The 27,282-nt window shown below is 42.8% G+C and overlaps 2 protein-coding genes and 1 pseudogene across 2 annotated transcripts in view; 1 reads left to right on the top strand and 2 right to left on the bottom strand.

Moving 5' to 3' along the window:
• Positions 1-27,282, top strand: part of LOC116063573 (complement C1q-like protein 2) — a 417,866-nt gene that overhangs the window by 70,073 nt on the left and 320,511 nt on the right. The window lies entirely within an intron of this gene.
• LOC116063577 (HLA class II histocompatibility antigen, DR alpha chain-like) lies at positions 7,686-14,775 on the bottom strand. The gene is made up of 5 exons (XM_031318574.2): positions 14,452-14,775; positions 13,986-14,231; positions 10,943-11,227; positions 10,673-10,827; positions 7,686-7,698 (listed from the first exon to the last, which is right to left on the bottom strand). Exons 1-4 carry the CDS (start codon positions 14,519-14,521, stop codon positions 10,706-10,708), a joined length of 723 nt encoding a protein of 240 aa, XP_031174434.1. The 5' UTR covers positions 14,522-14,775; the 3' UTR covers positions 7,686-7,698; positions 10,673-10,705.
• LOC116063575 lies at positions 19,897-26,208 on the bottom strand (annotated as a pseudogene).

Genomic DNA, 27,282 nt, shown 5'->3' with positions numbered 1-27,282 from the left:
AGCCGTTACGCAACAAATCCGGACATGGTGGGTATTGACGGACGGCGGAGCACGCAGCCGTTCTGCAGCGGAGCCGGGCCGCAGACGTTCCGCAAGTAAGATAGTATGATAATGTCTCACTGAGTCTAAAAGGCTGCCTGGCTCTTGATGACAGGATGGCTAAAGGTTGAGGGTGGAGCCTGGCTGTCATTAAGATGTCTTGTACAGCAAGTGACAAGTCTGTAAGTTAAGCTAAATGTGGCGGAAGGAAATATGCCACCGCCTTGTGGGGGAAATATCCAGCACTATACTAAGGAAGACTGAGTGAGCAACAGGATCCTAGTACCCCCACCCAATGCTTTTAGTCTTTGTACAACTGCTAGCCTTGTTGTGTGTGGTGTCTATCGCGTTGCAATGTATAATGCTCAAGAGTCGGCGAGGTGGGCTTCAGGATTTACTCAATACACGGCAGCCACCTGAAGTGTGTATATGTAGAAAACTCAGGAGTTGAACCTAGTTGACTGGAAACCCGCCCTCCCCGGATCTAACAGGATAGGTAAGACGCCCCCACTCCTTAGTATAAGTGACTCAAAATTAACACAAACAGTTTTAGCTTAACAAACAAAAATAACATTTATTTCTGCTGCATGAATTGAAATGATTCATTTTTCTTTGTTTTCACAGGAAGTGTAAAACAATTTCAAATGCAGAAAAATCAAAGTAAAATAAAAATGTGGAAAATAAAGAGAGAAATTCAACAAATGTGTTTCAGTTGCAATTCAATCTGAACAAAATAACAATCAGTTTCACTTATTGTAAGTAGACTGAAACGTTTCACAGTTCACTTCAGTAAACTCAACCTTTCAAATGAAGTTCCCTTGATTCACTTAAAGTTCACTTCAATATGGTTCAAAAATTCAAGATCCGATTAAAAACTCCAGGAAAAAGTTATACTCTGTCCATTTATGAGTTCACTGGCCAAATAGTTCAGTAATGTGCACAAAAGAAAGTCTATGAATCCCTTTGCAGGAATATTCACTGGTCACAGTCCCATCAAAGATAACTGCACGATTGAACAGTTCAGTTCTGATGAAGAAAATGGTAGTTTGCTTATCAGTGTTCAGTAGGAAAACAATTTACATCACCACTCTTGGTTTGTGGATGAGGTGCTGAATGATGACCAACGGATGGCAGGGTACTGTTTCTTCACTCATTGACCCTCAGCGATTGTCCTCGCGATCCTGACGACTGCAGCTTGATTCAACGAGGCCGCAATCCCAGCTGATGGATACGCAATGAGAAGACGAACAACACACGACCCTATCGACGACTCAGCGAATCTTTTTCTTCACACGACCAGCAGCATTCACGGTTTATAGTTCGTTTGAACAAATAAAACAAAAAAAAACCTGTTTTAAACAAAGAAAACACGAGAGTATTTAACTCCTACGTGACTGAAACGTAATGAGACTAACAGGTCTTTTTGCCCAGCTTCACGCACGAACACGGCAGAAAACTACTTTTAACACTTACTTTAACAAACTTGTTCACATAAACAAACACTCAGAGGCAACGTCATGCAGCTCTTATATTTGTCGCGGGTCTAAACACAACTTTTTATCGTGACTGACTACCCGAGATTGTCATTAATTTTCAGCTTGCTGCTGCTCCTCTCCACTCTCTCTCCTCTCTCCTCGTCATAACCCAAAATGGCGGCGCCCGTGTCAAATGTCAAAATAAGTCTTCACAATTTTAATCACAAATTCGTAGATACCCTACATAAAGCTGCATTTTGTACACAGTATGCAGTTGTGTTATAGTGGATAAATCAGAAAGCTATAGTACTATGTTTGCACGTCCCATAGCTTGCTAATACATAACTAACATTAGCTTACTAACAGCTAACTTGTCCTCTCTGGTAGACAAAGGGTGCTACAATAATCATGCTTAAACCTCATGTTTTTACCTAGCTACAGGCACTTTGTTGGCGTTTCAGGCAAGTTAACTTTTACTAAGCTAATGTTAGTTATGTAACGTTAGCAAACTGAGACACTTGCAAGTAAAATACTACAGCTTTCATATAGTTAGCTAAAACTGACATTTGGATATTTGACTTGGTAACAAAAATGTTTGCTGCAAACATAATGTTTGGCATAACACCAACACACACACAAACACACACACACACACACACACACACACACACACACACACAGAGACACACACACACATAAACACACACACAGACACAGAGACACACACACACACACACACACACACAGAGACACACACACACATAAACACACACACAGACACAGAGACACACACACACACACACACACACAGACACAGATGGACAGAGCAGAAGTGTGGAAGTCAAGGCTGTAGGTAAAATGTTACTATTAATTGTATTCCATGCAGTACTTGTTATTAACCACAAGGGGGGGGCTGTTGGCCTTTAGCGGGTTCTGAAACCAGAACCCAACAAATGTTGAGGAGGACTCAGTTTACCTCCTGACACCTGAAGAGAGGCTGTTCATGTCCCGGAAGAAGTTAAGGAGAAAAGTTACACTTTAGTTAAGAAACATTTAAGGAAGTCTTTTAATAAAGATGACTACAAGTCAGAATATTGACCCTTTCAGTCTTTATATATGTTAAGAGAAGTCAACCTAACTGGGAGCAACATGTTAGCATTGTTAGAGTAGTGAAGCTGAATGTAAAGACTTAACTTTTCTACATCTTATATTTAGTTTCTTATGAGCAGATTGAATCGTGAGGCCTCTGTATGAACATTTATATTATGATCTCTTGAACATTGTCAGTGTTGGTGAAGCCCTTTAGGTCCAGACTGAATGTTGTCATAACATTATGTAAAGTGTGTGTGTGTGTGTGTGTGTGTGTGTGTGTGTGTGTGTGTGTGTGTGTGAGAGAGAGAGAGAGAAAAGGAGACACAACAAGAAACTCAACAACAAAAAGAAGAGAGAGAGAGAGAGAGAGAGAGAGAGAGAGAGAGAGACAGGGAGAGAGCTATGAACATGCTGACAGAGAGAGACAGAGAGAGAGAAAGGAAGAGTTTAACATGCTGAGAGAGAGAGAGAGAGAGAGAGCGAGAGAGAGAGAGAGAGAGAGAGAGAGAGAGAGGGGGGGGAGTTTAACATGCTGAGAGAGAGAGAGAGAGAGAGAGAGAGAGAGAGAGAGAGAGAGAGAAGGAAGAGTTTAACATGCTGACAGAGACTGCAGATGACAGAGAGAAAAGTTGACAACCTTCCAGATCAGCTAGGCCTCCACCTCACCTACTGCACCTAGCCACCTGAGAAAGCCTCGGTATGTCCTCCACAACTTACTGCTCCCCCACCAATCCAAACTGCACCCTCCTCACCCCACCCAACCCAGTCTACACCATCCCCACTTCACCCTGCCCAACCTGCCTTATCTCCTGCACCACAGACACAGCCCGACACTCCCTCCAGACCACAGATTGAGCTCCTCACAGATTCCACTGGAAAATTCATTGATGATAAAAACTGTTCCCAAACCACCATATAAGAAGATGTGGTGCCCTACAACTACAGGAGCCCTCGAGCTGCTAAGTGAGGACAAACTCTCCCAGCCACATCATCATTCATACTGGCACTAAGGCATAAAAAAAATTGTTTGGTTCTGGTTGGTTGTCAGTTGAGGTCATGGGTCGATAGGGAATTTATTTTATTTTCTATTTTTATTTTGTTCCCAGTGGCAGCCAGCGATAGGTAGGATTTTTTTTCCTTTACAGTAGTGATGGATACTCTATTTTTTCATAACATAGCCTACCTGTTACTACATGTACAGTTGTTGCTTACTAAATAGAAAACATGGTGAGGCGTCATTCATGTGCATATTAAGTAGCCACATGTATCTGTTTGGTCTTATACATCCACAGGTTTACCGCTCCAGCGGAGAGGATGGTTCGTTAAGACAGCAGCTACGTTTACATTATGTATTAAGTTTGTACAAAATTCAAGATTCGTTGCAAACTAAGAGTTAGATTACAAACTGACATCTTTCATTTTAGCTTGTTTGTAAAAAATCACTATTTGCAGAGTAGAGCTGTGTTTGCACACGCTGTGGACAAGAGTGGACAGCACAGACAGAGCAGACTGAAATATCAGTTTCTACATGTTTATTCCTGTAGAACAGGTAGGTGGGTATTGATAAGTATTGACTTTTTAATCATGGAGGGTTTATTGTATTTACAGTAACAAGTGTAGCGTTAGTTCATCTGCGCCAGCGGCAGTAAATAATGTATAATCTGTATCGTGCCCAATCAGTTACATGTGCTGCGTGAAGTAACGCACACACATCAGATCTGGTGTGTGTGTGTGTGTGTGTGTGTGTGTGTGTGTGTGTGTGTGTGTGTGTGTGTGTAGCACGGGAATCTCTGTTCAGAATCCCGTCTATCTTCCATAATGCAACGCTTGTATCAAATGAATTGCGTTGTGAAGTTGTCATTAGCTTCACTGCTGTTAGCCACCTCCATTGAGCCACAGGGACTTACTGTAACGTTAGAGCACTCTAAAGGGTGTTTACCTTCCATTTCATCGTGTTTGCTTGCTACGTTGCCATCCTCTTGAACGATAAACACAACATCTAGTTCCTGAGTGGTTTCATCTGCCCTGTTTAACGTGTTGAAGCTCCCCGGCGGCGCAGTAGTGCTGTAGCTGGCCGGTGAGGGCTGCTTGAAGGCGCCGTCCTCACTGCTGCTGCCGTAAAACTGGACACGGCAACGTTAATCCTACCAGCCCTAAGGTCATTTTTACAGTTCATTGTCTGTCTGGTTTTATTTTCTGAAAAAAGCTTGTAAAACATCAACCCTGTTGTCTATAGTCAATTTATGAACATCATTTTTTTCAGGAAAAATTGGGCTATTAGAATAGTTGTGCTGCAGTGAGGTCACTTGAATGTACAAAAAGGTTGTATGACCTTAAAGACAAATAAATAAATAAAACAGAACATGAACCTCACAGATATGTATTGATATCACACACAGCCAATCTCCTGTCTACATCAGTTCCCATATGTATTAGGAGTCACACTGTGAAGAAATAAACATTATAACTTATACAGTTGACTAAATATATACATTTTTTCAAAAAAAGTCCAGACACTTTTGCCCTCATGACATTCACTTATGCAAATAATCAAATAATAATGTCATATTTATTGAAATCACACACACAGCAATGTTCTAAAACAGTTCTCCTATATATTTGGAGTCATGCAGTGCAAAAATAAACATAATGAACATTATAACTTATGTAAAAGGACAAACTATTTACATTTCTTCAAAAAAGCCCCAAATTTATGCCAAATCTCAAAACAATCTTCTCTGTAGAACGGTAATAAACTGGAGTGATCCATCTTTCACTCTATAGTCTTTGTTCTCGCTTGGATTCGCTGGAGTGATCTATCTTTGTCTACTACATAGACTTTGTATGACGGACCTGCCTTCCCATTGGTTGAAAGACGTCACCACAATCTCGCAAAGCATCATGGGATATTCAAAATGGCAGCTAGCATCGAGCTAGCGGCAAAAATGACGGAAAATTGAGAAATTATGGACATCAAGTGGGTAAATCTTGGATATAAGCGTTTGGATTTATTGCTGAACAACTCCGAAAAGATGCACAACTTCCAGGCTGGATAGAAAACCTTCTGTAAAGGCTACAAAGACAACAAAGACACCTCCGTGATGGCTAACTCGTTAGCTTTTAGCAGCAAAAATCGGTAAGTTTCTACATTAAATCGTTATCAAATTATCTAAATATTAATCAGAGCTGCCGTTTTTCATCGCCGGCGACGGCGTCGGGTTCTAAGGGTTAAGTGCCGCTGCGGCGACATCGGGTCCTCTTCCAGCATTGCTGGAGGACAACAGGCATCTTGCATCGCAAGAGTGCTGTACAAAAATGTAATTATAGTTCTCCTCAAACTTTTTATTTGGGTAATTATTTAATTCTTATCATTTCTTCCCCAAGCTGATAAAATAAATTTGGGTCGCAAATAAATTGACAGGGTCGGTCGGAAACCGGAACCAAACAATTAATTTTGTTAGACCTAATGACCTGCAGACCCAACAAGAGCAAGTGACCTTATCACTAAGGAGAGTGATCGAGAAAGCCAGCAGCAACTTCTCCAACTCCGCATTGTTGTGTCCACCCTTCTACAACGGAAAAACTTTCAACCTGCTACCATCCAACAGAGCAATGCCGTCCTCTTCCAGGACGGTGCCCTGAGACCCAACGTACACCTGGCCCACCACCCCACCCTCGACCTAGACTGATCTGTATGATCAGGTCCACCTCTACAAGCAAGCTGTCCCCAAGGATGTCGCCCTGAACCGCAACCCAGCCCCTCCACCCTTTACCTCACCAAGGCTACCAAGAAATCCCTCTGCATCAGCAGCAAGGACCCCTCGACCCCGACCGCCACAGCCCCTATATCACCAGCCCTACAACACCACCAACAGGCTGCCCCCTCTTCTCCCCCCTGAACTGACAATAGCCCCTACAGAGAGACTGACTGACAGACAGAGCTACACCCAGACAAACACCAGCCAACTGAAGGACATCCAGCACATGCTGAGCCTAATCTGTTCACACCTGATGGAACCTTTACACAATAAGTAAAAGAACTCATATGTACACACACACACACACACACACACACACACACACACACACACACACGCATGCACGCATCCATAAGCACAAATGCACACGCACACGTACCCATACACACACACATATACCTATTTTATTGTATTTTGTTTTTCAAAACTTTTAAAATTTTTATACCTTTTATTAGTGACAGCTAAGACATGGAAGTGTAGACAGGACTGAGCCTCTGTATATGGGCGCGGGCTCTACCACTAGGCCACCCAGGCATCCATTTGTTAGCCATTTTTTAGAACGGATTTATTGTCCCATCCACCAAATTAAAAGGAGTAGCTCAGGGAAGTGGATCAGAAAGAATGATCATTTATTATAAATCAACTGATTCAATAGAATTGTTCAAAAGAGGTGAATTTTATATCTGGATAAAAATTAGAAAACAAATAATCTCAGCTGAAAAAGACATATTCCTCTGCCCCACATACATTCCAGACAAATGAAGGTTGTCATAACATTGTGTAAAGACATTGTTGTTCACCATGGGAATGATTCATGGTTTTAAGTCAACTGTGAAGTTTCCTCAATCCTCAAAACACAAAAGAACAGTTGATTTAGTGTATATAATGGCAGTCAGGCGCAGAGACAGAAGTACACGAGGAAACAAACTTCCATACCCATCAGCAGATGTTATCTGATATAAGCTGCCAAACTGGGCTGGCCCGCATTGGCATTGAAGGCAAATACCAGGGACGCCCACAGTCCAATTGAGTAAGAGAAAAGTTAAACATAAGAAAAAAATGGCAGACAAAACTCCAAAATGTCGAAAAAAGCAACATATTCTTTGAAAATGCGAGGCCTGTGTTTGTTTGTTGTTTGTGACATTTGTTTTTTGTCTCTCTACATACTACTCTCTACTGTTGTCTCTCTTCATACTACTCTCTACTGATGTCTCTCTACATACTACTCTCCACTGTTGTCTCTTTACATACTACTCTCTACTGTTGTCTCTCTACATACTACTCTCTACTGTTGTCTCTCTACATACTACTCTCTACTGTTGTCTCTCTACATACTACTCTCCACTGTTGTCTCTCTTCATACTACGTCATCTTACAGCACTGCTTTGCCCGCTTGTCCCATACAGACGCTAAAGGATGATTTGTTCGTCAGTATTTTACGCTGAGAGCCACCATCATCAGTAAGCATCGGTACTGTAGAGTTGGGAGTGAGAACGGTTTGACTGACCTGACTGCAAACGCTGTGTCCCCTTTAAGGCTACATCTACACAGCTATGTTTTGGTTTAAAAAGAATATTTTCTTGCAGCGGTCTCACTTAATACGGGACCAGTTCTAAAGTTTATATTTCCCATCAGTCACTTACACACAAAAACATGGGGAAATAAAGCCACGTTTGAAAATACAGAAGTACCCTTTAACAATGTAATCATAGAACATCAATGTGTTTATCTTCTCTGGAAAAATATTCTGTGGTACGGGGAAGAAGTGTCACGCATCACTGATCCCATCTTTGTTCCTCATTCTGACTTTTGTTGTTGCTGTAGGTTTTTTAACCTTTGTGTGGTCCTTCGCCCTTGTGCGAGTTAGGTGCGTGCATGCAACACAATCACATACACAGGGGTCTCTGCGACCCCTAGGACGAGGCGAGGCGGTCCATGTGAAATGAAATGAAATGAAGGAAGTGTCCCAGAGAGAATCGAGGCATAGGTAGTAGAAAAATACGCTGCAACGGAGACCGGGAGGGCGAGGTGAGGGTAACAAAAATAAAAACAAAAAAAATAAAATAAAATAAAATAAAATAAAATAAAGTAAAGATACGCTTGAATAACAGGAGGGTCGCAGAGAGCCGGAGGGACGCGTGTGAAGACTTTTGTCGCTTGTGAGGTGAACCGCGTAGCTCACGTGACTGTCGCTAGTGCAGCATGCAGAGTAATGCAGAGTAATGCAAATTAATGCTGAGTAATACAGAGTAATGCAGAGTAATGCAGAGTCATGCAGAGTAATACAGAGAAATGCAGAGTAATGCAGAGTATTGCAGAGTCATGCAGAGTAATGCAGAGTCATGCTTAGTGTTTTATTTATTTATTTGTTTGTTTTACGACTAGTGCACCCCGGAAGTTCGCCCTTAGACGAGCAGCCGAGAAGGCTACGGGCTCACACATTCCGGGCAATAGGCCCGTGCACAGCTCCCGCAGACGTATCTCCGGCAGCCGGCACAGACGGCGTGTGTTTTGTGGTCGTTGCTCCTGGGACAGAGCTGACACCTCTTCCTCTCGGGCGGTTCCCGCTCGCCCTCTCGTCGGCCCTCGGCGGGCCTGACCGTCGCGGCTTCCGCTTCCGTGCAAGGGAGGCGCCTCCTCCTCTCGATGAGCGGCGAAACGAGCGCCCATCCCAGCTGCTCGAGGAATGCCCTCCTCCTGTTGAGCTTGCTGCGCATCCACGCGGGCCTGAGCTCTCACCAGATCACGAAGGCGTTGTAGGCGGACACGTCGAGGATGTTGTGGAATACGGCGAGGGGCCAGCGCACCATCTTCCTCCGGCAGCTGTACGTGGCCACAAGCTTGTCCAGGTTGTCCACGCCGCCCTTGGTGGCGTTGTAGTGGAGCACGATCTCGGGTTTGGCTGCGCGCCCGCCAGACACGACGAGTCGCGCGTCCCCCGCGTGCAGCGTGCTCAGCAACAGCACGTTCTTGTTCCTCTTGGGCACGTAGGACACCAGAGCGGCGGCGGGCGTGAAGGCGAACCTGGACGAGGCGACTGCGCGGCTCCTGGTGTCGAGCAAGGCGGCCGGCAAGCTCGGGCTTGTTTTTGCGCATCGTGCCCACCAGGATGAGGCGCCTCTCATCCAGGAGCCGTCGCGCCAGGTCATAGGAGGTGAAGAAGTTGTCGCACGTGACGTTTGCGAGGGCCCGCGAGCCCCTCGGTCAGGTCCAGCACCACCCGGGTGCCCTGGTTCCTCTCGGACGCGCCGCACGCGGACTTGCCCGTGTAGACCTGCACGTTCCACGTGTAGCTGGACTTGGCGTCGCAGGCCACCCACAACTTGACGCCGTACCTCGCGGGCTTGCTGGGCATGTACTGGCGGAATGGGCATCGACTTTGGATGTGTGGCACAAGAAGAAGAAGAAGAAGAAGAAGAAGAAGAAGAAGAAGAAAGAGTTAAGCACACAAAAAACAAGAAATGATGATGATGATGATGATGATGATGATGATGATGATGATGATGATGATGATAACAAACCGCGAAAGGGGATCAGCTGCTCGTCCACGGTCACGTCGGGGCCCGGGTTTTAGAGGCCTGGAAGCCGCCGCGCCCACGCGTCACACACGAGCCCCGTCCGAGGCTCGAAAACGAACGCCCTCAGCAATGGGGTCTCCGGGACCCGAAAGGCCTAGGCTTGTGTAGTAGAAACCGAACGCCGTGAGCAAAGTGCGGGGGTCTCCGGGACCCGACAGGGACTAGGCTTGTGTAGTAGAAGCGGAGCGTGATGAGCAAGTAGAGGGGGGGTCTCAGGGACCCGATGCGCGAGGAGAGGCTCGGCCAAAATCTAATCAAATACACTGAACCGGTCCCCGTGACCCCAAGGACAACACAAGGGTTAAAGTCAAGCTCCGATGGAGGGATGCATACTATGGCTGTCTTATCCCAAGCATGAAGAAAACTTGATGAAAGCCTGCAAACCAGACATTGTAACTGTTTCTAGATGATGTATTCCTCTGTGTTCTGGATCCTCAGTCTCCTTTTAAACACACACAGACAATTGTTCTTCACTTTACCAATTCATTGTGTTGAAACCAGAAAAGTTTCACCTCTTTATTAGATACATATGATTTTGTGTAACAACAAGAAAGATTTGTGATACAAGATAAAGTGATGTTTTGACGTAGAATTACCTGGTGTGTACTATAAACTACAAAATATGTCCCGAAAATAACATTCAAATTCTGCTCACTGTATTGAGCGTAACTAATGGCAAAACACTACTGCATTTATAACTGCTGACTAAAATACAACACCCTTAATACACAGCAGTAATGACATCATCATCAGTCCCGACCAATCAGCTGCACTTGTTTCCTTTGATGAGGAAGAAGGTTCCAGTAGCCACACCGAGCAAACCGACAGTCAGACCCAGTCCACAGAAAACTGCAGGTCCAATACCGGGCTGAGTCTTCTCCACATCTGGAGACAGAAAACACAGAAACATTAAGCTCCACATCTGGAGAGAGAACAGCTGTAGTTTGATTGGTTAATGAGATGTTTGTATTTAGTGTGAGTGTAAATAAAGTTGTCTGACCCCAGATTCTGGTCAGTGGTTGGTCCAGGGCCAGATGTTTGACTGTACAGCTGTAGATGTCTCCCAGCTGAGGGATGAACTCCAGTCTGGAGAACTGGTTGAAGGAACCGTCTTTGTTGGGGTAGGGAACGTTGGTGCTGGTTCCTTGGGTGACGTTCTCTCCGTTCTTTGTCCAGTAGAAGTTGACAGGAGCAGGATAGAAACCAGTCACATAACAGATGAGGGTGTTCTTCTCTCTGAGCTCCACGTCTTCTCTGGTGTAGATCATCAGACTGGAAGGAGGATCTCAACAGAAACACATCTCATATTATTCTGTCCTATCGTAAGCAAGTCAAGTTTATTTCGAGAGCACATTTACATAAAGCTTAATCCGACCAAAGTGTGGTACAAAGAAGCACTGAGGTGCTCTACTAAAATAAAAGTAGAAAGAAAACACAAAAAAGCATCCCAACAACAAACAGCAGCCTAAAAATAACAACAGTATAGACATGATAACAGATTGAAAGATGAAATTGTTAAAATGTGCCAGTGAGTAAAATGTGTCGTTAGTCTGGATTTAAAAACGGAAATGGGGGGAGCATATTTGATATCTAAAGGCAGATGGTTCCACAGTAGTGGAGCAGCAACTGCAAAGGCTATGTCAGATTTTAGTTTGAGTTGAGATCGGGGGACATACAGGAGAGAGCTGTCCTGAGATGTAAGAGACGTCGGGGCTGAGTGCCTTTGAATAAGATCTGTGATATAAGATGGAGTCTGAAGTGAACAGAGGGTGAGCAGAGTCTAGCACTGGGGGGATGTGCTAACATGTTTATACCATGGTCTGGGTGAATACTCGATTCTGATTGGCTGCAGGGTGTCCACAAAAAAGTAATGTAGGACACGTACTAAAGGAGTTCCAGAGAAACTGACTGTTTACTGTTCTAAATGAATGTGCTACATTAAATCAAATAGGAAATGTGGATCTGCAACCTTGTATTCTGAACACCACAGGATGGCGCTAACACTCAAGCTGCAAGAAGTAAGTTATACTTCCCCTCTGGACTGACTTTGTTGTGTAAATTACACATTGCGGATAAAATTGTTCATAAAAGTCGTTATATGGTTTTGGGGACAATGACATGGCTGGATAGCCAGCTTGTCTTGTTGTTCAACATACTGTCAAATACATTACTTTACATTTTCGTACTGGCCACCCCAAAAAAAAACGAGAAAAACGTCCCGTGAACATGAATCAATAGATTAAATAACATGACCATTTCACGAACTGGCGTGAGACTGGGATGGTATTAATGGACTTCACGCCTCGCCGTCGTCCATTCATACCTGACAATGGACACCGCATCGGGCATCAACCCTTACTTAGTACCAGTTAACATCCTTAAAGCTGCACTATGGACCATCTGTAGGCAACTTAATGAAGACTGGGGAAGACCTAAATAAGAGTTAGAATAGTCCAGTCTGGATGTGATGAAGGAATTAATTACTTTGTCATATCATGAAAACACAGAACTGGCTTGAGTTTGGAACTAGTTCTTTACTAATACAACTATTTTTAACAGAGCTGATTCATGAATACCATCATCCTGAAGCTGGGAAAGTTATAATAATCAGTCAGATCATGTCTGTTTTATTTATATCGCCCCATTATATTATTATATTTCTAAACACAAAGTGCAAACACAAAAGAACAAACAAATCAGGTCAATGAATCAACACACAGTAAGTAAATAATTAAATGATATTTAAATTGATTTCTTAGGACTGCAGTTATATAGTTGCATTTTACAGTATTGGAGAAGTTTTGTTATATTTATGACAGAAAGTCAGACATTTGACGTTATTCTGACTTATAGTTTAAATAACTGAAGACTGATTGATGGAATTGATTGAATGGAAGGAGAGTAACACCACATGGACTAAAACATTGAGGACAAAGGGGAAATGGTCAACTAATAATCAAAACAAACAAGTAAAACAGATCTAAAACACAATTGAAAACAAGGGCTAAATTCCCAGACAGACAAGCAGACAGACAAACAGACAATACAATATTCCGTACTCCAAGGACCTTTTGATTTTGTTTATGGGTTTGATAACCATTTTTTTTATTGAAGATTTAAAATGAAAATAGATAGATAGATAGATAGATAGATAGATAGATAGATAGATTTTTTATTGATCCCAAAAAAATGGGAAATAACATTGTTGCAGCAGCAGCAAAATTTCAGACACACAGCACACGTACAGAGTAAACATTAAATAATAGGAAAGAAATATACATGAAATAATAATAGAATAATAATAATAGGAGGAGCTCAACAATTTAGGGTTGGAAGGTAAGCCATTCCACAAGACAGCTGCCAAGTATTAGCCTCGTGAGAGCGTCCTGATCTCGAAAGCTCCAGTTTTCCACTCACAGATCAGTCTGGTATCTTGAGACAGAGAAACTTTGGAGCCGTTCGCCAAACGACCGACCAATAAGCGTTGGTTTTGAGGCGGGTTTAGGTGTGACGCAATGAGAAGCGACTGTTCAGTCTAAACAACATGGCGGCTTCCACGGATAAGATGAGCGTAGCTATCGCGCAAGTTTTATCAGAATTAGAAAGTATTCCTTTATTGAAAGAAGAGCAAAAAACAGCACTGGAGGCTTTTCTCAGAGGAAAAGATCAAAATCAATCCCGTGAGGGAACTTCGTTTGTGGTCAGGCACATTCAAACACGATACAAAGTCCATATTAATCTTACCATAGAATAAATAAATGCTATCAACATAGGTGGTGATAGACACATGGTTTATCCAATCAGCTAACCAGTATTTTCGCCCTTTCACACAAAATCACACATCTGACAGTGTGAGTCAGGTTAGCCAAGTATAGGAAAGAGTACTTTCCCATACAGCTCTTAAAACGGCAGGGCCTGTAATCTGTGGAACTCCCCCTGGTGGAATAGCTGTGCGTATCGCTAATTTTAGAAAAGAAATTAAAAAAATACTTGGGTGCCAGACAAATTAAAGAAAGTAAAGTATGAGATGTGTTGGTCGTTACCGTTCTCCAGTGGGTCCTTAATGACTATACGTAATATCTTCAGGCTCCCTCTGCAGACCTGTTGATCACTCACAGCTTGTTCATAAAATCCTCTTGGGTACCTAATATGATCTACGAAACTGGGCTGAGGCTCGACTCCTCTCTTGTTGATGTGGTCTGCAACCCACTTCTCTTCACCATCCAGAGCATACATGGACTCTCCATCAGAGTCTGAACAGCCGTTGATATAAATGTCCTCATGTAGAACTGAAGAGAAAACAGACAGAAGGATCAGCTGCTGAAACTCTGACTGTTGTTCAGACTACAGTCAGTAAACTAACAACCTGTTTACTGTTTACACCATCAGAGATTATATCTGACTGTTGTTCAGGCTGACTGTCAGTAAACTAACAACCTGTTTACTGTTTACACCATCAGAGATTATATCTGACAGATACATGAGATTAAAAGTGAGACAGAAACTTACCGTCAGCTGAGACACAGAGGAGACCGGAGAGGACGAGGATCATCATCATCTTCATCATCTTCATCATCATCTCTCTGTAGACCTGAAACTGTCTGAGTCTCTTTGTAGACCTGAACCTGTCCGAGTCTCTCTGTAGACCTGAACCTGTCTAAGACTCTCTGTAGACCTGAACCTGTCTGAGTCTCTCTGTAGACCTGAACCTGTCTGAGACTCTCTGTAGACCTGAACCTGCCTGAGTCTCTCTGTAGACCTGAACCTGTCTGAGTCTCTCTGTAGACCTGAACCTGTCTAAGACTCTCTGTAGACCTGAACCTGTCTGAGACTCTCTGTAGACCTGAACCAGTCTGAGTCTCTCTGTAGACCTGAACCTGTCTGAGTCTCTCTGTAGACCTGAACCTGTCTGAGACTCTCTGTAGACCTGAACCTGTCTGAGACTCTCTGTAGAGCTGAACCTGTCTGAGTCTCTCTGTAGACCTGAACCTGTCTGAGACTCTCTGTAGACCTGAACCAGTCTGAGTCTCTCTGTAGACCTGAACCTGTCTGAGTCTCTCTGTAGACCTGAACCTGTCTGAGACTCTCTGTAGACCTGAACCTGTCTGAGTCTCTCTGTAGACCTGAACCTGTCTGAGACTCTCTGTAGACCTGAACCAGTCTGAGTCTCTCTGTAGACCTGAACCTGTCTGAGTCTCTCTGTAGACCTGAACCTGCCTGAGTCTCTCTGTAGACCTGAACCTGCCTGAGTCTCTCTGTAGACCTGAACCTGTCTGAGACTCTCTGTAGACCTGAACCTGCCTGAGTCTCTCTGTAGACCTGAACCTGCCTGAGTCTCTCTGTAGACCTGAACCTGCCTGAGTCTCTCTGTAGACCTGAACCTGCCTGAGTCTCTCTGTAGACCTGAACCTGTCTGAGTCTCTCTATAGACCTGAACAACAGTCTGAGGACAACTGACAGAAACTCCAGCAGCAGCTGATCTCTTACACTCTGAGCAGCCAATCAGAGAGCAGAGATGACATGATGTCATCACAGTCCAGGTAGAGACAGGCTGCTGCTGCTCACGTGAACTGTAACACACAGACATGATGACAGATTGCCAGTCCAAGATGTACAGGGTATGTGACTTAGGGTGATAGTGGGGCGAAAGCTCCAGGGTGTCACTTATGATTTAGATTGTGTGCTGACTCATGGATATGCCTGTAACAAAATGCAAAGTCATGTTTAGACCAGACCATGTGTGGCTATCACTCCCTTCTTCAATTTGTGAATATTAGCTCAGTGATTGTGTTCACTCATTTGAAGAGACTTTTCACACTTGTGCTGCGTGCCTTTTGTGAACTGTGTGCTTCCTGTAAACTTGCAAGTTTATAATAAAATACAAAAACCTAACTTGGTTTAGTCTAAGACTGTCTTTATTTGTTTCACAATTCTATTTTCTTCCAAACCTCTAACACCTGCTGCTCACGAAAACTTCCACCACACATGTCTGTAGTCAGTGTCTGTGTATTTGTTACTTTTAATTTTGATTTACCAAAGATGATAAATTACTTACTGTTAGGCTCTGTGGATCAACTGTCAGCCTGTAATATTCTTAAAAATAATGTTCTATTATTAACGGTTTGAACATTAATATTAGGGCCCTTGTTTGCTCAAAGTTTCATGATTACATATTTACAGTCTCATCTCCAACTCTTCACTTCATGGTCTGATAACATGTTAGTAGACATTTTGAATTGTATTTATTTAATCAGGGACAATGCACAACATTAACCTTGTGTAAGAACAGGAGAGATGCATTGTACCAGGTTGTAGCACCAGTGCTATTTTCCGCCCGGAGTCCCTTGACAGGTTAATAAAACAATTAAAAAGTGAAATACAAAAAACATCAAAATATACAATTTTACAACCACAGTCACACCTAATTTACAATAAAAACTATCATGTGCTCAATCGTTCCCCCTTCCTAAAACCAACCCCCATTCCAACAAAGCTATGCAGTCAAAATCCTTACCTCTCCCCCAATACACACACACACACACACACACACACACACTTCATAAATGTGAACAATTTTGTGAACTAATCACCACGCAGACACAGAATTTAAAAATAAAACTCTTAACATGTTAACATGAAAAAGGACATACTTTGGACCTTGTGATGTCATATGGTTTATGTGTAGCTATCAGTGAAATATGCAACACATGTTTTTCAGATCATCGTCTTATTTACTGTGGTTGTCTCCTGCTCGGACGTTTCCACCGTTGCTCCCACACGCTGTGTGTGTGCAGTTAACCCTTTAACTGCTTCACAGTTTTCTGCTGCTTTGACTCAGTGTTGTACAATCACAAAGATTGTAATATTAATGTTGAGGAACTCACCAACCTCTTTGACTGTACCTGTACTGAGATATTGGACTCTTTTGCTCCTCAGAGTAAGAAACACACTAAAGCACTTTCAGAACCGTGGCTGAATGATATCTATATCTATATCTATATATATATATATATATATATATATATATATATATATATATATATATACATACCGCTCTTTCAGACATGCATTGCATAAATAGTTCTTTTTAAAGTTTTTAACTCTCTCAACCCTTGTGAAACTGACTGTGCTCTGCCGTCCACATTGTTATGTGGAAACTTCCTGAAACATGTCATTGATAAAATTGCTGGTCTGAGTTTGCCACCCACTGCTTTTACCAGTGACCCCTTTGTTCTTCTTTATGCCCAGCTGTCTTGAGCAGTTTGAGCCAGTTACATTCCCCCTTCTCTCTTACCTAGTAACCTAATCATAAAAGAAATGCTCGGACCATTCAACCGCTGAAACATTCAAGTCCTTGCTGAAGACCCACTTCTATTCGTTGGCTTTCAATTCAACTTGAGCTTTGACACCTTGTCCTTTCTGTACTGTTGGTTATTTTGTATTGTTTATTGTTTGTGTATATTATCCATTTTGTTTTTTTAGCTTGTTAAGCACTTTGGTAAGCTATGGTTGTTTTTAAACGTGCTATATGAATGAATTTGAACTTGATAGAGTTGAGAGCTGCAGTACAACAAGTTAAAGGTCAAACTGTCCAAGAAATTTGATCAGTTTGATTCTTACTTTAGTCTTATTTATTTAGCTTTACTGTTCCTCTCTGAGAACCATCACCTTATCTTGGTTGGCTGTGTTATCTGGAGCCTGGTGCTCCTGGTAGGGTGCAACATGGTCTCAGGCGATGGGCCGGACTAAGAATGGTTAAAAAAAAACCTATGAGTCAACAAGGAAGAGGAAGAGTGACCCGGCCCGGAGGAAGCCCAGGGCCTCCATCTGGAGCCAGACCCAGATGGAGGGCTCGTCAGCAAGTGCCTGGTGGCCGGGATTGCAAAGGATGCCCGTCCATGTACAACATGCAGAAGCTACTGAGATATATATATATATATATATATATATGATATAATGACCGCCTTGCTCTACATTATCGCTTACTGGGTGAATAAGTTGTTATGAGACATTGATCTTTATAGATAAGATACTTCCAGTTTATCTGATCAATAAATCCACAGTGTGTCAGAGAGTTTCTGATCAGTTTTTTAGGGTTAGAAAATGTTTCACTCCAGTAAAAATATATAAATCTAACAATCACACAACCTGCCAGCCCCCAAATCATTCAAATAACTGGATTAAATTTGATTTAAAGACCAGAGTTATTAAGTTTGTGGATATAAGTGGCTGTAAAATATTGATTTCACACAGTAAAGAATCAGATCCAGCTGTGATACACCAGAGTCCAGACTAAACCTGGTCCAAGACCGTCAGAGTAACACCACAGTCCTGGATCAGGGTTCAGACCTGGTCCATGACCGTCAGTCAAGGGCGAGGCTAGCCCCTTTTTAGGGGTGCTGAAGCACCCCTAAAAAGGGGCTCAGCACCCCTAAAACTTGGAGTAAGAAATGTTGTTATTCTAACATTTTTGTTCGTCTTTGACAAGGTTAAATAATGTCCAAAACATACTCCGTAGTTTGTGGTTTAAAATGTATGTGTTAAGGATGAAAATGAAAACATCCCCGCTTAGCAAATGGTATCATCCTCTTTTCTTCTTCTACTTCTCGTCTGTACCTGCATCGCTCAGCACGACCGTCATCCAGCGCGAAACACACGCAGAGTGAGAACCCGTTATGTAGTGTTGTGAATCAACTAAGTTGCTCCAAAGCTGTGTCTCACAAACCATATCGGTGAGTACCTGAATCACGTGTACACCTATAATAACGCCGCCTTCACACTGGCAGTTGAAATCCGCTCCGTAATACGCAATACGCCCCCAGCGGACGTCGTACTACACCGTTGAAAAGGCAGAGAGACTAGAACGACTGATAAGTGTCTGAATGTACGATTCTCTCTGACCTCTCTTATACAGATATAAATAGAGAGGCTGCTGCGTGGAAAAAAGTTGCCCAGGACGTTGACATGTCACGTCGGTTAAATGTGATATAGCGGTATAATGTCAATAGTTCGGTGTCTGTTGCTAGCTAACCAATTAGCATTAGCAGGTTTGTTTATCAGTACCATAGCAACGCACATCACGTGCGTCTTTTCTGGTCAGTCGTCATGGAAACATGAAGCCCTGGCCAGAGCCATAGTCTTTCTCTATCACTCTGGCCCTGGCGTTTGGACCAGAGTGAAAAAACAAACATATCACTGTATACTACCAGTAGGCCTATGTGTGAAAACACTCACTGTGGCTTTTTAAATGAATTGTTATTCATTCCTAGATTTATATCTGTTATTTTTCAGTTGTGGCTGACTATCAAACTAGACAATAAAAGAAAGTTTAATGTTTTTCTTTTGCTGTATTTATTCATTCCTCACACACAGAGGATTTAACCTGAACCAGGTTTAACTCCTGAACTCATAGCATCTCTCTCTCTCTCTCTCTCTGTCTCTCTCTCTCTCTCTCTCTCTCTCTCTCTCTCTCTCTGTCTCTCTCTCTCTCTCTCTCTCTCTCTCTCTCTCTCTCTCTCTCTCTCTGCACATGGAGTTAACGGTCAGGAAAACCAGCTGAGTGAAGAAGGTTTTGTGTTTGTTACAGGGGGCTGTCTGTGTGAACTCTCACAATTAAGCTGGTGCTCTGAAAAGGTCTCAAAAAAAAAGAAAAACAATCTGGATGTTGGAGTTAGTTGAACCAATGTTAAAATGATAGTTATTTTTCAATAGACATATTTTGTTGGCAGTGGGGTTCATTGGGTGCTCAGCACCCCTAAAGCTCTGACCCTAGAATCGCCCCTGCCGTCAGTGTAACACCACAGTCCTGGATCAGGGTTCAGACCTGGTCCAGGACCATCAGAGTAACACCACAGTCCTGGATCAGGGTTGAGACCAGCTGAGTATCAGAGTCCAGATCATCAGAGAATCAGGAGTTGAGTCGGTCCAGCAGCTGGCAGCACCGACAGTCTGCTGAGCTGAAACACACGAAGCAGGTTGAAGCAGCAGCTGCTTTTTATTCCATCTGACAAACAGCTACAGGACCAGAACCAGGTCCAGAATCAGCTACTGGGAACCAGAATCCGTCCTGGATTAAGGAGAAGAGACAACAACACATCCGGACATTAGTCCTTCAAACTGAACTGGTCTGAAACTAAACTAAACAACAAGGTTATTTTAGAGAAGAACTTTTAGAGACAGGTTTCAGAAGCAGTAGTAAAGATAAACAGTGTTCAGACTCTGGACCTGGTCTGAGACTCTGGACCTGGTCTGGAACTCCTCTGAGACTGGAACTATTGTGAAACTGGTCTAATGTTGTGTAAAGAGGTCTGAACTAATCTACAGCGAGCTCTGTTCTGACCTCGGGCCTTCCTCTTGTAGTAGATGAATCCAGCCAGAGATAAGACCAGACCCAGGATCAGTCCTGAGGCTCCGATGGCAATCTTGTTCCTCTCAGACTCAGGCATGGATGGGTCTGAGGACAGACAGGGAGAGAGACAGAGGTTAGGAGACAGACAGGTAGAGACAGACAGGTAGAGAGACAGACAGACAGGGAGAGATATAAACTTTATTTCAGACCCAGGGGGATCCATATCACAATGAAAAAAACACACATAGTAAACACAAAAACTTCCACAAAGTTCAGTGTCTGACATACAGACATGTTCGCCAATGGTTCCACAGTCTGGAAGTAAATCTGACACTACTAACTGCGTACAGGGTTAGCCAAAACAGTAATCAGGTCATTTTCTGACTCAGAATACCTACACATAAATCTATACATCAGGTTACGTAGAGCAGCAGAGCAGGGAGGTACCCCGACACTAACCAACATATGGCTTGCACTGGAGCTTCTTGGAGCTCTCAGCAGCAGCCTCATGCTGTCATTATAAGCTACTATGAGTTTTCTAATGCTGCCTTGCTTATAACGACACCACAGGTAGGCAGTATACAAAGGTGTACTATACGCTCTGAAGAGTGAGATCTTCACAGATACAGAGCACATGCTAAACTTACGACACAACATGTTCGCTTGAGCATACAGCTTCCGACGCTGCCTATAGATATCCTTATCATCAGACACTTCATTTGCAATAATATGGCCCAAATATGTAATCTGACTGCACACCCTAAGTGCAGTGCCAGACAGACAGAAGTCAGGGAAGGTTGACTGTCTGTCTTCTCTACTCCTGATAATCATGATCTTACTCTTTTTGGCATTGTATTTTATATCAAAATCAGCACCATACTGTGTGCATATTCTCAGAAGCTGTTGGAGACCAGCACTATATGGGCTAAAAATGACCAAATCATCTGCGTACATAAGGTGATTAATTAGTGAGTCACCAACCCAACAACCTGTACCACATGCATTTAAAGTTAAAGACAAGTCATTCATATACACATTAAAAAGAAAAGGAGACAGAAGTCCGCTCTGGCGGACACCATTGGTCACTTGGAAGGGAACAGATGTTACATTCCCCCATCTCACTCTCATTGTCTGATGTGAGTACCAATAAACCAAGATTCTTATTAAAGAACCAGGGACCCCACTTTTAGACAATTTAAAAAATAATTTCTCATGATTAGCACGATCGAATGCTTTAGAAGCATCAATGAAGCACATGAACATTGTGGAATTGTGGAATTGCACAATGTTCAATGTTGTGGAATTATATTTTTCTAAAATTTCCTTTAATGCAAAAATACATAAATCAATGCTTTCTTTTAAAACCAAATTGGTTATCGGTAGACAGGACGTACCTTTCAAGTCTACACAACAGAACTGTCTCCAGCATTTTGGACATAACACTGGCCAGAGCTATTGGCCTGTAATTATCTGAGCTGTTCAGCTTCCCCACTTTATCTTTAATAACTGGTACTAGCACAACAGAGAGCATAGAATCAGGTAACGCTCCATGAACAAAAAAACACAGGGCAGAGTTTCTTACTGGCAAGTTTAAGATGTTCAGCTGTAATACTAGAGTCAGACTGGGAGAGTCAGACAGGCAGAGAGAGAGACAGACAGGGAGAGAGAGATAGAGAGAGACAGACAAGTAGAAAGTCAGACAAGGGAGCAGACAGAGAGACAGATGAGGAGACAGACAGGTAGAGAGAGAGAGTCAGACAGGTAGAGAGTCAGACAGGGAGAGAGTCAGACAGGTAGAGAGTCAGACAGGGAGAGAGACATACAGGTAGAGAGACAGACAGGCAGCGGGACAGGCAGGTAGAGAGACAGGGAGATAGATAGAGAGAGACAGACAGGAAGAGAGACAGACAGATAGAGATTCAGACAGGTAGAGAGACAGAGAGGGAGACAGACAGACAGACAGGTAGCGAGTCAGACAGGCAGACAGACAGACAGGGAGAGAGACAGACAGGTATTTACCCCACTGAGTAATCAGAGGTTCTCTCAGGCTGGCGTGTTCCACCATACAGGAGATCTTCTCTCCAGACCTGCTGACACAAACCAGCACATCAGAGATTCTGTCTCTTACTGAGAATACTGGACCAGAACCTTGGACCTGGACCTGAACGAGAACCAGAACCTGCATCTAACTAGACATGAACCAGAACCAGAACCTGGACATGGACCTAGACCTGGACCTGGACCGTACTGTAGCTGAACCTGGACCTGGACCTTACTGGGCCTGAATTGATCTTTACCTAAAACAGAACCTCAACCTCAACCCTGTTGTTATCGTTGTTGTTAGAAAAATTCTCCTTGACCTGGACGTAACTGGACCAGGACCAGAACCTGAACCAGAACCTGGACGTAACTGGACCTGGAGGTGACTCACCTGGGCGTGTACTCCAGGTAAGAGTGGATCTGGTAGTACCAATCACCGTCTGCCAGCTCATCAGTGGAAGTGACATCAGAGGTGACTTCCTTTCCGTCTCTGATCCAGCTCACTCTGATCTGTTTGGGGTAGAAGTCATAGACGCTGCAGACCAACATGGCCGGATGTTTACCACCAAAGGGCGCCGTAGAGTCTAGTCTGACATACGGCTTGGCTGAAACACAAAAAATATCCATAAAATGATTTATTTATGTCCCTTCATTAAATTCCACTCGGCCGACAACCCTTCAGAAACCAGAGCAGTGAAATGGTGTCCTCTGATTGGTGCATTTCAGTTATGTCCCACCCACTGGTTTTGATGGTTGACTTTGACAGATTTCACAGGAGCATTCTGGGAGAATCCACCATTATAAAAACTACCATTAACAGTAGAAATGAGATCAAATCAGGACATTAAAATACATTTTGAAACATACTGAACATTATTATTTAGAGCAGTTCTCAGTTTGGCAGTAAATCATTTTCAAACAGGAACATGGCTTTAATTAAGTCAGATATCACACAATAACATTTCAATATGAGTGAATGATTATAAACTTGTAAAGTGTGAAAGTAAATCTAGAGTCTAAAATCAAACTCTAACCTGTAATGTTTCTACAACCTGTTTCTTCTTTTGTTTAAATGTTTTCTGAGTGAAGCTGCAGAGATCTAACCTGACTCCACCAGATGGATTGCTTGGCATTTGCTCGGCATATCCATCTGGGAACTTTCCGTTGGAGAACTTTTGGGAAGGGGTGAAAATACTGGTTAGCTGATTGGATAAACCATCTGTCCATCACCACCGTTGGTGATAGACGGGCCAAATCAACCAATCAGATCGACGATATATCAAACTCTTTCCGAAATCAGTCGGGAGAAGAGCAACAACATCTTTTCCTCCGAGAAAAGCCTCCAGTGCCGTTTTTTGCTCTTCTTTCAATGAAGGAATACTTTCTAATTCTGATAAAACTTGCGCGATAGCTACGCTGATCTCATCCGTGGAAGCCGCCATGCTGTTTAGAATGAACAGTCGCTTCTCGTTGCGTCACACCTAAACCCCCCTCAAAACCAAAAAAAAAAAATAAGACAGGTCAGAACATGCCAACCGTAGTACGTCTTTAAAATCCGAGTCTTCTATGATCCTGACACGTCTGCAGTTAGTTGCCACCCATTTCGCAAGAGCTGTAGTAATTCTTTTGGATTTGGTTTCATCCACAGGTCGGCAAGTAGCACTCTCCAAAATATTGCTTTGCCTGAGCCCGCTAGCATCAACCTGAGTCATGTTAATTAGCTCGTAGGTGGTAGCTCAAGCTTGACGCGCGTCGGTGATATTTTAATTTGGCTTTACACAACGTGCATATGGCTTTCGAGCCGTCCGGGAGTTTTGGAAAATAAAAAGCTCCATTCAGAGTTATTGCTGCTGTGTTTCTCCATTATGCTGCAGCCTGCAGCAGCAGGATGTGTTAGGAGGAAGTGGCAGCTTGATGAGAAAAATTAACACGTTATGCTCGGCCCTTAATCATAATGTATTATCAGTAGCTGCAGTACCAGGGTTAAACCAGCAGGTGGTGCTTTGATTTAAACATTAAAATCATTCATTCATAAAATATTAATTTATTACAACAGATTATAGTTTTGTATTTGTTTGATGCAGTTTTTGATTTAAATAAGTAATTAATTGTATTTAAATAATATCTAATAGTTAAATATTCATAAAGCAAACTGTTCAGAATGAATTCACCATCTCATTTCCTGCTGAAACTTTAAATAAATATGATTATTATAAACTATCAGTCAGATGAGTCAGTAGATGAGTTGATGATGATTCAGTGAATTAATAAATCAGATGATGATGAGACAACACAGTCTCATGGCAGTTTTTGAAATGGTCACGTTATTTAATCTATTGATTCTTGACACAGACACAATTATGTTGTTTTTTTGTGGTGGAGAGCACAAATTTTAAACTAATGTATTTCAATGGGAAGCATCTTTCGTGATCACAGCACGCTAACGGTAGCGAGGAGTATGCAGGGAGGTTGGTTGGGGTGGAGGATGGATCAAACAACGCAGGACTCTCACCCCGGAGACCGGGGATCTGGTCCCGCGTGTGACGGTTCCTTTCCCCGTCCGTTGTTGTATGGTTTCTCGCTAGTCACGTTTGCTTTCCCTGTTCGTCTTTTCCTTCTTCTTTTCCAAACTTTGTGTGAAATACCTGCAGAACAGGGACATGGAAGTAGTTCTATACAATTTATTTTGTAGATTAGGGTGAATTTGTGTGTGTTTTGCCATTGAGAACGAGCTAGCATGCTAACGGTTTGCCCCCTAGCCCCCTCGTCTCGGCTAGTGACGTAGAAAGCCGTGCAGATTTTGACCAGCTCACCCAGAGACTGAAGGCAGGACACATTCAGAAACCGTATCTCGCTCAAAACAGCATAGATGGTTTTTTAACAAGTGTGTATACGTGTGGAAGCACCAGAGACGCACTTTAACCATCCATTGTTGTGTCACGTCCCTCAGCGACCGGGGCTCTTTTCCCGCGAGTCACGTTTGCTTTCCTTCCTTCTTCTTTTCACCCAACCGTAGCCTCGCTTGCACCTTTCCCATTCTTGATGCTTCCCATTTCGTGCTGACCACCACGAAAAAAATGAGATAATCGTGTCCGTGTACACAAATCAATAGATTAAAAATGACGTGACAATTTCACAAACTGCCGTGAGATGGATGTGATGGTGTTGGATGTTACAGAAATACTAACTCACCTGATTTAGTCAGAACATGCTGGTAGTCAACATCAATGGTGGGTTTGCAGTACCTCACCTTCGTAGCTCTCATTCCAGCCAGATATGAAGTCTGCCTGTTCCAGTAATTAGCCTGCATCACACCGTACTCAGTGTATCCAACAAACTTCCCCAAACTGCTGCTGAACCTGAAGTACTCCACCTTGTTGTAATATACAGACCTGCTGTACTCAATGTCGTTCAAATCAGAGGAGTTAAACACACAACGGTCCAGATGATAATGCCGAAATCCATCTGAAGTATTAAAAAACAGAATCAGTCAGTGATAAATCAGAGTATTGATCAGTGATCAGAGTATTGATCCTACCTGCTGTGTAGAGGCTGATGAAGTATAAACAGTATAAAGTGTGTATTGATCAGTGATCAGAGTATTGATCCTACCTGCTGTGTAGAGGCTGATGAAGTATAAACAGTATAAAGTGTGTATTGATCAGTGATCGGAGTATTGATCCTACCTGCTGTGTAGAGGCTGATGAAGTATAAACAGTATAAAGTGTGTATTGATCAGTGATCGGAGTATTGATCCTACCTGCTGTGTAGAGGCTGATGAAGAGCAGGGACACTCTGAGAAAGGATGAAGCCATGCTCCTCTGTTCTCTTAACAAACACTGACTCAGTCTCACTGAGAGCTGCTCTAAAAACCAGAGGACATGATCACATGACCTGCATCATCCAATCATATCCAACCATCAACTGTTACCAGTCAGACAGCTCAGACTACAGGCTGCTGATGGATAATAAACACACTTACCACAAACACACAAACCCGTATATACTGTCTATTTATTTGTTAATGTCATATATATTTAAAAAAAAAACAAAAAAAAAACAGTCCCTCTGCTCTTCATGCAAATAGGGACAATGTTGTTGATGGGCATATTCTTTAGCCAATCAAACTTTGAGTTTGCCCTGTTGGGCGTATTCTTTGACAGGACAGAGTAAGAGTGCTGTTGATCTGCAGTTTCAGGGTCAGACTTCATTTCTTTAGGGGAAGAAGATGAACCCATGAATCATAACTCTGGGCAATTTCAACATTTACAAATAACATTTATAAACTAAAAAAACCTTCTGAAGTTAATTTTATCTGTACTCCGAGCTGGAAACCAACAGTTGGAACATGTACAAGAGTTGACAAGGCAGTAAGTCTAGAAAGAGTTTCAGAATAATCAGTGAGTGAATTAGCAACGCTGTGTGATGAGAATCAGGTATTTTCTTGCAGCACTGTTATTTCCTGTCTGTGCTGGTTTGGTCTGTTGTTGACATACAGTTGGAGGAGAGGTGTGTGGATGTCTCCAGTGACAGACTGTTATCTTACTGCCCAGACTGAGTGAGTCTCAGAACCGGTTCAACAGCTCAGCTCACCTAAAACTATGTCTGTGTCTTTACTCTAATGAAAACACACTCATGAAATACTTTCTGATGTCACACAAACTCTTAACTGGGATACACGTTTTCCTCACCACTGTTGCACTAAATGCTTCCTCTTGGGGGAATTACTGGAATTGTTGGGTCTTTGTAAATTATAGAGTGTGGTCTAGACCTACTCTATCTGTAAAGTATCTTGAGATATCTCCTGGTTATGATTGTAGACGTAGACATATGTAGATATAGACATATGCCATTATAGGCTGTTTTGCTTTCCATGTAAACAAGCATGCAATATGAAAGTCTGGGATTGTGCAGAACACTAAATGGTCTACTGAATAAGCATATAGTCAAAT

Source organism: Sander lucioperca, chromosome 13 (genome assembly GCF_008315115.2).
Source record: "Sander lucioperca isolate FBNREF2018 chromosome 13, SLUC_FBN_1.2, whole genome shotgun sequence".
Taxonomy (NCBI): domain Eukaryota; kingdom Metazoa; phylum Chordata; class Actinopteri; order Perciformes; family Percidae; genus Sander; species Sander lucioperca.
This window is presented reverse-complemented; position numbering and strand designations above follow the sequence as displayed.

Bases quoted from the DNA above. Each gene is read 5' to 3' on its own strand.
- LOC116063577 (XM_031318574.2), bottom strand. From the start codon at position 14,521: ATGATGATGAAGATGATGAAGATGATGATGATCCTCGTCCTCTCCGGT. The intron at 14,232-14,451 runs GTAAGTTTCTGT...TTTTCTCTTCAG, and splicing joins CCTCTGTGTCTCAGCTGACG to TTCTACATGAGGACATTTAT. The intron at 10,828-10,942 runs GTCAGACAACTT...TTCTGTCTCCAG, and splicing joins ACCACTGACCAGAATCTGGG to ATGTGGAGAAGACTCAGCCC.